This window comes from Labeo rohita, chromosome 19, assembly GCF_022985175.1.
Source record: "Labeo rohita strain BAU-BD-2019 chromosome 19, IGBB_LRoh.1.0, whole genome shotgun sequence".
NCBI lineage: Eukaryota > Metazoa > Chordata > Actinopteri > Cypriniformes > Cyprinidae > Labeo > Labeo rohita.
This window is the reverse complement of record NC_066887.1, coordinates 10,561,300-10,575,616: the sequence shown is the minus strand read 5'-3', so window position 1 is coordinate 10,575,616 and position 14,317 is coordinate 10,561,300. Positions and strand designations below refer to the sequence as shown.

The following is a 14,317-nucleotide window of genomic DNA, read 5'->3' as shown; positions in this document are numbered from 1 at the left end:
TTTAATAAATTGGCGAAGATTTCAAACAAACTTCTTTCATGTTGTCGTTATGGGGTATTGTTTGTAGAATTTGGAGGAAAATTATGAATTTAATCCATTTTGGAATAAGGCTGTTACAACAATATGTGGAAAAAGTGAAACGCTGTGAATACTTTCTGGATGCACTGTATATGGACCTGACTGTATATCTGACCCTTACAAGCTACTGCAGGTTTAGTTACAAATGCATGACATAATTGTATTGATAATTTTGGGTCGTATTAATTCTCTGAGCTGGTAGTGAAATTGACTGTCTCTGCAGTGATTCCCTTTAGTATCCACTTTATTTTTCCCATAAGAGTGGACATTTGTAAATTTTATGGGTCTGGCCTATGGTTTCATCTGCGTCCAGCCATTTTGAGCTGTACAAAACAGCGTGTTTTGCTGCTTGATATTGCAAATCGGTATGTCTTACCCTATTATTTTAATATATTGTCTCAATTATAAACACACAGGTTTGTAGTGTAAACAGTTTTACTGTTTACTTCACGTTGTTATTCTTCCCTATAGCAGCTAATGAACCGGAAGTGTTGCCATAGGCTTACTTCTGCGTAAGAATTAGGTAGGTAGTGTGCTCAGAAAACAGCACCATGGACAGCAGCTCATTCAGTCAGTGAGATTCAGAGCTTCATTATCCACAAGACTGATCTTATTCATCCTTAAAAAAAAAAAACATTTTGTGCTTCATTTCGTACAGAACATGAAATAACCTTTTATGAGAAAAATAGTCTGAAAGAGCAGCTCAAGTCAATGACAAAACGCCATGTTGAATGTAGTAAATGACAAGTTTATTTCTTGCACAAAATGTACAAAATAACAAGCAAATGGACAGCCCGTCCCCCCACCCTCCTCCCTCCTCCCTGCCCTGTTTGAATTCCCCGCTGATATGAAGTTGAAGATCTGGAACAAATGTCTACGGCAAGTCCGATGGTCCAAGCCAAAACGCATGGTTTTCTTAGAGACAACACATACCCAATTCAGATTCACCGAACAATTAAAAATGAATAAAAACACCGTATTTACAGTCTTGTCTGAACTTTTACAGCATGCCATCTATATATTCATACAGAGCTTTTGTTTTGCAACAGAACTCCATATAGAAAACATATTAGAAGATCAAATCAAGTTCGACTAATGGCGAGAGACATCCAAAGTACAGCACTGCGTTTGTCGCGGTAATCTTTTTGATTCATTCTTTTGTTTTCAACCCACATCTTTATTTTATTTTTTTTAAATTCTGTAATTCTAACAGAAGGAATCTCTATTGAACATCTGTTTAGGCCTTGTAAGATTCCACAAGAAAACTCCTCTTATTTACACCAAGTGTTTTGCAGCTTCAAGTCTGTTGTTTTCTGAGCGTATATAATGTATCTCAAGATTTAGATTGTGTTCATGACAAAACGAATCACTCAAACGTCACACAGCGCATCACTTCTATTTATCTAAAAGGCAATGTCGCAGTCTCATTTGGCAATGATTTGCTTTTGGATACAGAGGAAAGCAAATCCACATCGCTGTGTTGTCATTGTCACAATGGTGTGATTTGGTTTACTTGTTCCTCACTTTCTACAGATGATGTTATATGTAATATGTGGCTCCGTCTGGACTCTGAATGAGACGCAGTGGTACGGGAAGCAGCTATGGCACAGGGCAGAATGTGTGTTTGCGTCTGAATTACAGTTTCATGGCTTACTCGCTCCGTTTAGCATCCAAACTTTACAAGAGCAAAAAAAAAAAAAAGCTATTTAAAGGATTGTTCGTCTCATGATATGTACAACTGGCCTTTCACCTCCACAGACGAGCTGTTAGCATTATCCGACGTGTCTTACACTGGTATGAAGGCATTTCATATGATCGTGTTCGCAGTTGTCACCTTGGTAGAGTATTGCTGTACAGCACTAGTGAAGAAGTCTAACAAAACGCTTCATTTCTTTACAAAACTATCCTGTGCTTTCCGAATATATACAGCTAGATGGTTATAGTACGCGTTTGAAATGTGTCTCAAGTATGTGATCTTTATATTTATTCTGTAACAGACTTTGTGCCAAAGAGGAAATGCCATGGACTGCAGTTTTATCAGGAAACCCACGATTCCCAGAATGCATTGGATGAAGCATATCGAGGATAATGAGGCAAAGGCGTTACAAATCAAATCGAGTCTAAACGCGTGGAAATGGATTTGAACTATACACAGTTTCAAGCCACCATAAAGTCTTTCCTGTGAAGTGGGATTCCTTTTCAAGTGTGCAAAAATACTCTCGGACGTAACTTGGAATATGAACCATTTTGTTGGTGGTTTTAGCTATCGCGTTTTAATTGGATTCCTAAAAGTTTAATATGTTTTCGTAAGACCTTTATATTTGTATCGGGTAGTTTTGTTTGATTTCTGAAATTTAATATACATATATATCTCTATTTTTTCCTGCTTTTATAAAATGACACACGATGATGAACCATCAACAATCTATATATATATATTTATTTTCATATTCCTTTCTCTTTTCTAGAATATCTTATTTAATTTGAGATCAAGTTGCATTTTGCTCTTGTAAACAAACAGGTTTCAGAGGTTTGCCAGCCACCGTCGTTTGTTCTCTGACAGTCTCTTTCGCCACGCTCGCTCTTTCTCGCTCTCCTCCTGCTTTCATTGAAGCAGGGCCCTGATTTGTTTAGAGGTGCTGTCATCATTTAAATGTCTTGTTGTATACCTGGATGAAAGAAAGAAGTTTTCAGGTCATACATGTGCTGCACATTATCCCTGTACAGTTGGGAAGCATTATACTGCACACTTACCTCAGTGCATTCAACAGTCCCTCCACGCTGTTTGAAGGCTGCTCTTTCAACACCTTGATGCAGCCCTTCATCTGCACAACACACACATGCATGCAAAAATACAGCTTTAAAAGAAAGGTCATCCCTTTTTGTCCCTCACCCCTGACTGTGATCACCCACCCACACACCCAAAAAAAGCATATGTGAACAACCATATACTCCTCTAGCACTGATCTAGATTTAGAAGTACTACGATGTGTGGAGATACTAAAATTGCCTAGGCTTCTCTTTTCTATGAAATGAATAAATAGACACCATAAAAATATCCCATGTGACCGGTGTGCTATAAGTCACAGGATAGCTTTTGTGTGATGAACTTTGATGAAATTTAAGTAATATTTTTGCTGGAATTTTTAAAAAGTGTCTTATGCTCATCAGTGCTGCATTTGTTTGATTAAAAAAACAATAAATCTAGTAATACTGTGAAATATTAATACAATTTAAAATAACTGTTTTCTATTTGAATATATTTTAAAATGTAATTTATTCCTGTGTTGCAAAGCTGAATTTTCAGCACCCATTACTCTAGTCTTCATGATCCTTCAGAAATCATTTTAATATGCTGACTTGCTGCTTAAGATACATTTCATTTTATGCTTTTTATGCTTCATTATTAATAATGGTTATTATTTCTAATATTTAAAACAGTGCTGCTTAATATTTTTGTGGAAACCATGAGACAGTACATTCAAAAGTCTGGTTTATAATGTATGTATGTGACATTTATAATATTATATAAGACTTACATTGCAAATAATACTGTTCAGTGAATTTTGTATTTATCACATAATCCTGAAAAAAAAAAAAAAATCTGAAGCAGCAAAAAGTTTTCAACATTGAAAATAAGAACCATTAATAATAATTAAGCCCCAATAATAAAGCACCAAATCAGCGTATTAGCATGATTAGCTCTGAATATTGGAGTAACGATGCTGAAAATTTAGTTTTACCATTGCAGGAATAAATCTGACGATCCTCAAATGCAAACTGTGTGTGTTTTGCCTCAGAGCAACCATACATTTGTGTTGTGTTTTGCTTTCTTTTTATATATTCTTCATTCATTTATAATCATTAATCATTTCATCATTTTATTATTCCATTTAATCATATAATCATGTATAATAATCATTATAGTCATTTATATATTCATTTTATTGATTGATTAATTGATTAGTCATTTATATTATATTATAATGATATATATTATAATATATATTGTAATTGTTTTTATATATTTTTCCATTGTTGTTTAGTCTTATGACTGTGTGGTTTCAAGGGCTGTTTCTCTTCATGAATAAGAGATAGAAGGGAATGTTTATAGAAACTCAAGGTTTATGGGATGTTGTTGTGAATCAGTTTGGTATAACAATACTTGTTGGATTTGTGTTCTTCAGACGAAGTCTGAGCATTGAGACATACGCAACTAAGATTATTCAATAAACTCTGCTCCTTTTTATCATCATTACTTGGTCTCCTGCTTCTCCTCTTCACTTTCATTGGCTTTTTCCTCAGTCAACTTCTTGGCTGATAGAAGACTGTTAATAGAGTTTTGGGTATTTTTGGGTACCAGACAAGACCTCCTGTTAACAGGGTTTGGGTATTAGACTACTTTGCTGACAAGTTGTTCTGATACTGGACAAACTGATATTTTCTGACAGGGATCTGGTGTCTGGGGCTGGACCTTAATTGTCTAGGCATGGAGACAGCGATCTAACAGTATATTTTAAAATTGTAATAGTATTTTCACAATATCACTGTATACAATGTTTTTCTTACTGTTTACGTAATGTTACTGTAATCAGATAAATGCGGCATAAAAGACTTCTTTCAAACACATTTAAAATTAAATTCTTTACTATATCACACAAAAGCTATAATGCAACTATGACCATTTTATTATATGGAGAAGAATGGATAATCTGTCTAACATAATTTACTTCTTTCTGCAGAAGAAATGCAGTCATGCAGGTTTGGAACAACATGAGGGTGAGTAAATTATTTCAGGTTGAACTGTGCCTTTAAGATAACAGATCAGTTATATAATATTTGCAGAAACATGCAGCAGTTTCATCTGCCTGTAGACAATTTAGCCACACTTAAATGTAAAAATTTGATTGCATTAAATGCTATCAAATGAAGAGACATGCAAACCAATAATGCTTGGCTTACTTTTACAAGCCAGTTTTGTAGTGACTGTAAACCAACTAGTCTCGTGTTGATTTTAAGTGGACGTATGACATAATTTCTTCCAAATTCTCACAGTTCATCACATTAACTGTGAATGTGATCCACAAACATCTGACATCCAGAAAGTGTCTAGATGTCTCTTTAAAAAATACAATATGACTATTTTTGAATGTTTTGCTAAGAAATGAAATGACACTTGGTTTGATATATATATATATATATATATATATATATACATATAATGCAATGATATTCATGTGTATCAAATCAATAAGGTGGTCTTACATCAATCTTGGAGGTCTTGGCAAAGGCACCCACTGGATGAACATGGTCATAAAGGATGATGACGCCCACCATCACACGCATGCAGAACAGCATGGTGTCTGTATTAGTGAAACGGCACCGGTACTCCCTTTTGGACAGGAAATAGTGATTGCATTAAGCAAAATTGAATCCATTCTGTATCACTGACACAAATAAGTATTCAAATAATCACATTCTTTTATAGAAAAGACTTCCAATCAGATGAACTTACGGAGTCTCCAACATGACACGGCACACACAGGCCATAGTGCTCAGGCAATCTGTGGTGTCCTCAATTGGCAAAGTCTTGTTCTGCAACATGTACAGAAAATAACACCAGTAAGAGCCTCTAGAGGGCGACAGCATTTCTGTTTTCAACACTTCATAGAAAACAAGTTCTTATTATATTTAAAAAGTTAAATGGTTGGAAAAAAACCCTATATTGAATAATTTAAAACTGATATTAAAATGCATTTGGATATAATATCTAAAAGTAAAAACTTGAATGCAGTATTAACTATGCAATCATTTGAGATGTAAATTTTTTTCTCCCCTTTTTCTCTCTTTGTATTCCCCAGACATTTACATGTTTTGTTATATGTAGGCTACTCTTCATTAAAGGGATAGTTTACCCAAAAATGAAAATTCTGTCATCATTTGCGCACCCTCAGCTGATGCTAGCCTTTGACTTCTGTGGTTTGGAAAAAATACTATGGAAGTCAATGGCTGCTGTCAACTATGTGGATAACAACATTGTTTAAAATATCTTTTGTGTTGAACAGAAGAAAGAAACTCATACAGGTTTGGAACAACATGATGAAGAGTAAATGACAGAATTTTCATTTTTAGGTGAAATATGCCGCATTTACAGAAGATTCAGTGAAATCATGAATTACCTCTGACACAAACTTAGTCGTGGCATTGCTCAGGGTTTTGAGCATGGGTGTGGCTTCAGCATAGAAGAGTGACATCCGATTGGCCATTTCATTATTCACTTCATTCTCAGCTTCTAACTGTAATGCAAATGTAAAACGTTGTGTCAGATGATTAGGCTTTTTCTTAAAGGAGAAGTTCACTTCCAGAACAAAAATTTACAGATAATTTACTCGCCCCCTTGTCATCCAAGATGTTCATGTCTTTCTTTCTTCAGTCGTAAAGAAATGATGTTATTTTGAGGAAAGCATTTCAGGATTTCCCTCCATATAGTAGACTTCTATGAGTTTGAACTTCCAAAATGCAGTTTAAATGCAGCTTTAAAATTCCTGAAATGTTTTCCTCAGAAAACTATTTCTTTACAACTGAAGAGAGAAAGACATGAACATCTTGGATGACAAGGGGTTGACTACATTATCTGTACATTTTTGTTCTGGAAGTGAACTTCTCCTTTAAGTAACACATTAACCTTCCCATACAAATGCACTCTCTCAGACAATTATACTAACTTTTATACCTTTACTTCTTAGGTCATTCACACTTACAATGATTAACTCAGACTGTTGGTTGCTAATACTGCATTGCAGTAAAAAACTGTGTCATGAGGCAAATCACATGAGCCACACTGTCTGCATTTGAACTTTGTCACATTTTTAACACGCTTTGTCATTCAAATGAAGTCACCAACTTTAATTAAAAACGAATGACTTCTTTTGTCGCAGCTAAACACTGTCAGAGTGAACGCTCCTATACTGTAAACAAGACATACTATTTCAGTTCAGTTCCATGTGTTACTTGCCATTTCGAAAATAGTTTTTACCCCAATTTTTTTTTTAGTGTAGTCATGTCAATTTTAGCTTACCTGCTGGTTGTTCAGCCGATTCCTGCTGATGGTCCTCCTATAGTAGCTAAAGTCATTCTGTATGGCTGGATTTGTCATCTAGAAAGACAGAAATGTCAAAAGCATCTTCAATACAGATTATTATGGATGCTACCAACTTCAAGTGGTGAGAGAAAATGTTGAGGCAAATCATGTATTTGACTGTGAAGAATTATGTCCTAGATGTCCATTCTCAAGGGTGCACTTTAGAGATAATGTTGTGATTTAGACATTTTACTCGACGTGACTCTCTCAGAACATCAGTTTGAAGAGGCTTGACTGAGTGCAGGTCTAAATATTTTAGCGGAGCTCATGCCACATGAACTCAAAGTGAGTAATGCGTGAGAACCGCTCACCTTGAGCTCATCAAAGCTGAGAGTGAAGTGCAGGATCTCTGCAAACTGTTTGGCGAGGGCCTGCTCTCTCTCCAAATGCTGCATGGGAGCATAGGGTGGGCTAGTGAGGGCCTCCAAGAGACTGCGCAGGGCGTTCTCTGTGAACATGTATTGATTACAGATTTTATTGTCCGTTACAGTTTATACAGTCAATTCTCTGTAGCAATTTGTCTTTTCAAATTCATTCACTGTGAATGCTGTTGTCATCCATCAAGCTTTCCAAAGCCTTTTATCATCAGTACACCCCCCCCCACACACACACACACCTCTGGCCTTTAATCTAATTTGTAATCCACATGGCATACCAGCATAATGTATGAAATGCACAGCACTGCAATTTGTGTACTTGATCTCCATGGTTACCAGCACAACAATTGCCATTGTATTTACCTCTAATGCCTCTCTTTTGTATTTTTGTAATTCCTGCAATTTATTGTGAGAACCTGTGATCCCGTCAGTGTTGCCTAGATACTGGAGAATGTTGAAAGCCGCAGTTGATGCAAGCGTTAATGATTTCCAATTGCAGCATATGACCGTGATCATTAATGCATGTTTCTGGGTGCTTTTAACTCATTTAATAACCAAATTCCAAACCAATGTATTAATAAAGAATAAAATGAGCAGTTGACTGTACATTATCTCAGTAATTACACAGTGGCCTGCCAAGTTTATAAATGTATGAATGTGAAACATTGATTTAAGTTTAAATTAATTTTCTCTTTAACTTCTGTTAAAAAAAAAAACACCCATAACAACAGTTAGCAACAAGAACACTATTGCAGTATTATCTTAATTAACTCAATATGAACAGTATTAATCAGCACAGTTGTTTTCAACATAGATTAAAATAAATAATTTCTTGAGCACCAAGTCAGCATATTAAAATGATTTCTGAAGGATCATATCACACTGAAGAAAATTGGCATCACAGGTATAGTTATATTTTATGTATATATACACATATATACATTTATATACATGTATGTGTGTGTGTACCTTGGTATAATAATAAAAATTATTAAACAATAAAAAACGGTTAAATAAAAAATTAAATAATGTATTAATTAGAAATAATGTCATATTTCACAATATTTGTGTGTGTGTGTATGCATTTTGCATAATAATAATAATAGTAATTATTAACAACAATAATACATGTTTCAATAAAATAATAAACAATTAAAAATAATAAACAATTAAATAATGTATTACCCCTTTTCTTCTTATTATGCTTATATCTCTATTGTTATTATTTTGTCTGATATATTATCCATTATCTCTTATCTCTCTTATTCTTGTATCTCTATTATCTCTATTATTTTCTTATTTTTCTTATATCGCTATATTGTTATTATTGTTGTTGTTATTATTCACGACCCTTTTTCCGTCACAGGAATAAATATTATTTTATAATATCTCTATAATATTTTATTATATTTATGATTTTTATAATATATATGCACCTTAAATAAAATAAAATAATGTAAATAATTAAACATTGTATTATGTAATATTTAACAATATTAGAATATAATATATATATTCACCTTACATAATAATAGTAGTACATTAATTATAAATAATTAAATACTGTATTATTTCTTTCTTTTTTTTAATTATTCTTATATCTCTATTATTATTATTATTATTATATTATTTATTATAGCTATATCTCGATTATTATATTATCTATTATTGCTATTATTCTTTTATTATTTTTTATTATTATTATTCTTATTATACACAGTCAAGTTCCTTTTTCCATGTATTAGTTTTTAGTTACAGCGTTTAGTTTTCTTGCTTTAACTGGATATTTCTGAGCTACTAGTCATATATTAAAGATTGTACGCTCACCATAGGATATATATTGCAATTCATATTAGTATTAAGTACTCCTAGGCTATATTGCAATATATGTCAGTTATGAAAGTAGTATCAGTATATTGTCATACATGGCAATGAAATATCCAGTTTAACCTTCATTATACAAAAACATATGACCACTCGATGGCATTATTGAATCAAGTATTCCAGAGAGACATTTCATAAGCCGTGTTAATGCAGTTTCATCAATATTATCACTGCATTACGTTATGAGAGTGAATTCATGCTGTAGGCTTGTGCCGTACTGCTGACCATTGTAAAGCTCTTAGCATTTGTTTCCTGTTTGGCGACTAGAAGATGCACAGCTACACTGTCAGAGCTCAGCCACGTTTGAATGTCATTAGTATGCCTAAGCATGTCTCCAGAGGAGCTATCCTTTCCTCTCATTAAATATGCAGCAGCCCTACTATAAATAAGGAGCTGATATGTTTTATCTGGAGGCCTACCGAGAAACCTGACTCCGTTAGCTGGGGACCAGATATTGCGGATAGCAGGATGTGTTGAAGAGGGTGGGGCCTCTCTTTCTCATGAGTCACTGCGATGCCGTACCTCGGCAGGGAAAAGCTTATCTGCATGTTATCTGTCTGGCCGGAGATCTGCGTTTCTCACTAGTCAGCACTGCTGTGAAAAAAGAGGCAGCCGATCGACTATTGCAATCGGTATACTGAATTGTCAGCGCGCATGAAACGCAGCCTCCTCTACGCTCTGCTGCCGCAGTTGCCATGCCAACTCTTTACGAGGTCAGCTGCAGAGGAGGACATAAACGGATGCTTGCACCACTCGTTGTACGCACAGTCAGCGCGTTGGATGACTCGTGCACGCAAGGCCCATTACATGACTATAAAAAAAGACAATTGGACAGAAAAAAAAATGGCCACCCACTTACCTAGCCTGAGAGAAAATTCATAGAATCTCTTGAGCTTGGCCACTAGGGGGCAGACTGCGTTCCAGGCTTTCTCCTGCAACTGGAGGTCATTGGGGTTCTGAATCGCCTGGAGAGAAAGACGAGCGAGAACATTTGAAATCACAACTGGCAGAAAACCTGACTATAAACTCAAGGTCATTTGTATACTTTCAATGAATTTACATTGAGAGATTTATTCAGCATTGTGAAACATTCACAGCTGAATAACTCCTGGACATTTGCAGTTTATGGACCAGAATGATTCAAACCACCACCTTGCTCAGACTATTGCCTATTTTAAATCCTATGTGCTTTTTAATTGATTAACTGGTTTCTGGTTCAGGATGAATAATTATAAGTGGTTTGTTCTAAGGTAATAACCCAGTGTTTAAATTGAGCTGTTGTTTCACTAAATTGATCAAATGGGGGTGAAACACACTACCATTACATATATATTTGTAAGAATTTAATACTTTTATTCAGCGAGGATGCAATAAATTGGTCAAAGGTGAAAGTAATGACATTTATAATGTTACAAATGATTTCTATTTCAAATAAATGCTGTTCTTTTTTTATCTTTATATTGATTGAAAAAGAATCTTGAAGTTGTAGGTATTGTATATTAAAAAAGGAAAAGTTATTTTTAATTGTAATGCTATTTCAAATTGATATTTCAATATTAGTGTTTTTACTGTATTTTTGATTTTTGAAATTCAGCCTTTGTGAACAAAAAAGACAGTTTCGACAGTTCTTGTCTATTTGTCAAATTTGTAGTGCTGTCGATTCATTTAAAATAACTAACTAATCACTATTTTTTTCTGAAATTAATCTCAATTAATCGTGATGAATCCCACCTTACATTTTTTAAATATACTTTTATATTGCAATAATTTTGCATTCAATCTTCAAATTAATGTAGAAACAACACAAAGACAGTATATTTTAAAAAAAGTAATTGAAATATTTACACTGTTTATTACATTTTAAATAGTGTATCTTGTAATCTGTAACCAGTGATGGGCAAGTTACTCTGAAAAAGAAATTAAATTACTGTTCTGATTATTGTTTTCATTACATTTCTAGTTACATTACTTTTTTTCTGTACATCCACAAAATTTATGTGAAATATTAAGTTTGTGTGTTGCCTAACATCTCAGCATAAATGCTCCCGATAAAATATTTGTTATTAAAGCATCAACATTCACAAAGCACTAAAAGCAATAGGCTGCTGCATGTGTGGTTGCAGAATGCATGGCATTTCGAGCGGTTAGTGGATTCTCTGATTGTCCATTGCATTCCAGAAATTAACATTGTTTAATGCTGCAAACACGTGTTATAAATAGAAACTCTGCCTATGCTTACGCGTGTTAATCGTTTTTGTTTTATATTAGTTGTTCTTGTTGCTTTTGTGCAGTACATGAATAGCAGTTCATTTGTTTTAGATGTTTTATGTTTAGATATTTCTATTTTGCGGGAGTCCCGCAAAACATTTTTTCTATTGCTTCCCGCACACACATGAGTTTTTGCCCATCCGCACTCGCCCATTAAGTCTTGTCCCGCGCCGCTCTCTGTTGCGTCGAGTCCAGTGCCAGTGGATTAGAGAACTGCACAAGACTTGATGGGTGAGTGTGAGCGCAGGTGTGGGCACGGGCAGCCAGAGACTCATGTAAGACAATAGAAGTTGTGTTGCCCTCCACATTTGGTACGTTCTCAAGAAGTTTTTAATGTATATTTAAATATGTATATACTGTACATATAAGGGGATAAAAATGCAGCTGAATACCTTTTTTTGGCAACATTTTAAACTTGCTTTAAAGTCAGTATTTGCTTGCATTCATTGTGTGTACCTATACAAGTATTATTAAAAAAGGATGCAAGTTATTAACCTTTTAAATTTTCACATTTAATTTCACATTTAACACATAGTGTTTAATCATTTTTAAATATTTATTTAAATAAAAAAATGTAAGCATGTATATGCTTATTCTAGATGCAAGTCATTAATGGAACATAATTATTGGACATTTAGTACTAAAAGATCTCCTTAAAATATTAAATGAATATTATTTAACTAAAATATAGAACATTTATTTAACTGAAAAATAAGTAAGCACTACCTGCAGGTTAAAAACAAGAAAACCATATTAACCCTTAGGAAAATTAACCATGGTTTTATTAAAGTGTAGTACCATGTTTTTGGCGCATTGATTACCGTTTGTATAACCATAGTTTTTCTACAAATACCATGTTTAAACATGGTTGGTGTAGCAAGACCATGGTTAATTTGTGGTTACCATGGTTAACTATAGTAACCATGTTTTTTTGGTTTTATTTGTAGTAAAACCATATTTAATTTTCATAAGGGTTGGCTCTCCATCACTCTCTAGAATAAAATTATACTGTAAATGTCATCGATGTAAAAATCAATGCATAATATGCTGTAATGTTTACCAAAAATTGCTGCAAATACCTGTATAGTGAAGCTGTCGTCTCTATCCTACTTAAACACATTCAGATATACTGTCAACGCTGCTTTGTTTTGAGTGCTTCGTGAATCACATGACCGCGGGGCGGCGATGCCGGCGAGATCAAAGCTTGTCGCAGCTCTGTTTTTCAGTGGCTCTGGCATTAACAGAAGTGCTACATTTTACGATTTATGCCACATTACATGCACCAAAACGGTATTTATCTTTTGAATGTAGTATTAAAACTTACAATGTTTGAAAGCTGAAACTTTGATTCAAATCGCAAGCAGGGTTGCCAATTTGGTGTGAGATTTACATGGGTAGAGTGAGAGTGTGAGACAGAGCCTGAAAGCGTGTCTCACACCAAATGTGTGAGAGTTGGCAACCCTGCTTTTACAATCTATTTGATAAAAGACCTTCTGTCTGCAACGATGTAACGCAGCGGTAACGCGTGCTTGTACCTATACCCTAATTACTTATTTAGAAATTATAACGCGTTAAATTACTCCGTTACTAAAAAAAATAATCAAATTACCGTAACACGTTACGAAGTAGTGCATTACTGCCCAACACTGTCTGTAACCTATTACAATTCCAAAGTAACCTTTCCAACACTGATTGTACATACATGATATCAAAACATGCAGCTTTTAGGTAAGATGTGTTCTGTTACATTTCTAAATAGGCTTACAATATTAGCCTGGGAGATAATAAAACATCGTAGCAACCTCCCAGAGCAATCTAGCATTGTAGCAGCAGGTTTTGCAAAGATAAGCACAACTCATAATTGTAAAAATAGCCATACCTCTCTTATTTCTTGTCCTGCTCCATTGTAAGACTGTAACTCCGCCAGTATCCCATGGGCCTCTTCCAGCACGGCGCTAACCTGGTTCCACACAGCTGTCTCGGCCTCTGTGGGCTGAGCATCTGTGGGCAGAAGATAGATTGAGTCGGTCAGAATGTGATAGATTTACATAAATGCTTTAAATATACACAGTCCTCTTTCAATTCCTTGGGCAACCTGAGTTATAGATCACCTTTGTCACACTATCATACTGATGTCATTTCTTCTTGTCCTAATGGGTGGATAAATTGGATTGCGTTCAACCACTCAAGTCAGAGTTATATCTGAAAACTGGACCAATAATTACAAGAAAGTTTCATGGTGTGAGCGAATATGGTGCTAACATTGGATTATCATCATCTTTTGGCACCCAGGGTGGGAAAGAGCTTTCCAACGAGCTCTGAAAGATAGGAACCATAAATCCATATGGATTAATCCGGTAATGATGATGGCGTTATTGTGAGTCGGAAGTACACGAGGAGGATTTAGGTTGTGTCGGTGTGTGTCAGGATTTGTTAGGGCTGATATTAACAGCTCTGGTGGGAATGTCAATGAAAGGCCACGGCCAACGAAGCAGCTCCATATGGAGTTGCTGGCAAACTGGGATGGGTTTAAAGAGTTGTGTTAGCTTCCAACACAGCAAGCATCAGG

The 14,317-nt window shown here is 34.9% G+C and overlaps 1 protein-coding gene across 3 annotated transcripts in view; it reads right to left on the bottom strand.

Annotated features, from left to right (window-relative positions):
• Nucleotides 1-805: 805 nt before the first annotated feature.
• fam49al (family with sequence similarity 49 member A, like) overlaps nt 806-14,317 on the bottom strand; it is a 35,473-nt gene continuing 21,961 nt past the window's right edge. For all 3 annotated transcript variants that reach the window (XM_051136508.1, XM_051136509.1, XM_051136507.1), the window contains 9 exons: nt 13,628-13,749; nt 10,340-10,445; nt 7,531-7,667; nt 7,157-7,234; nt 6,258-6,374; nt 5,594-5,673; nt 5,344-5,470; nt 2,833-2,903; nt 806-2,747 (listed from right to left, as the gene is read on the bottom strand). In XM_051136508.1, coding sequence (XP_050992465.1) covers nt 2,684-2,747; nt 2,833-2,903; nt 5,344-5,470; nt 5,594-5,673; nt 6,258-6,374; nt 7,157-7,234; nt 7,531-7,667; nt 10,340-10,445; nt 13,628-13,749 — 902 coding nt within the window. In that variant the 3' untranslated portion in view covers nt 806-2,683. The remainder of the gene's footprint in view (nt 2,748-2,832; nt 2,904-5,343; nt 5,471-5,593; nt 5,674-6,257; nt 6,375-7,156; nt 7,235-7,530; nt 7,668-10,339; nt 10,446-13,627; nt 13,750-14,317) is intronic.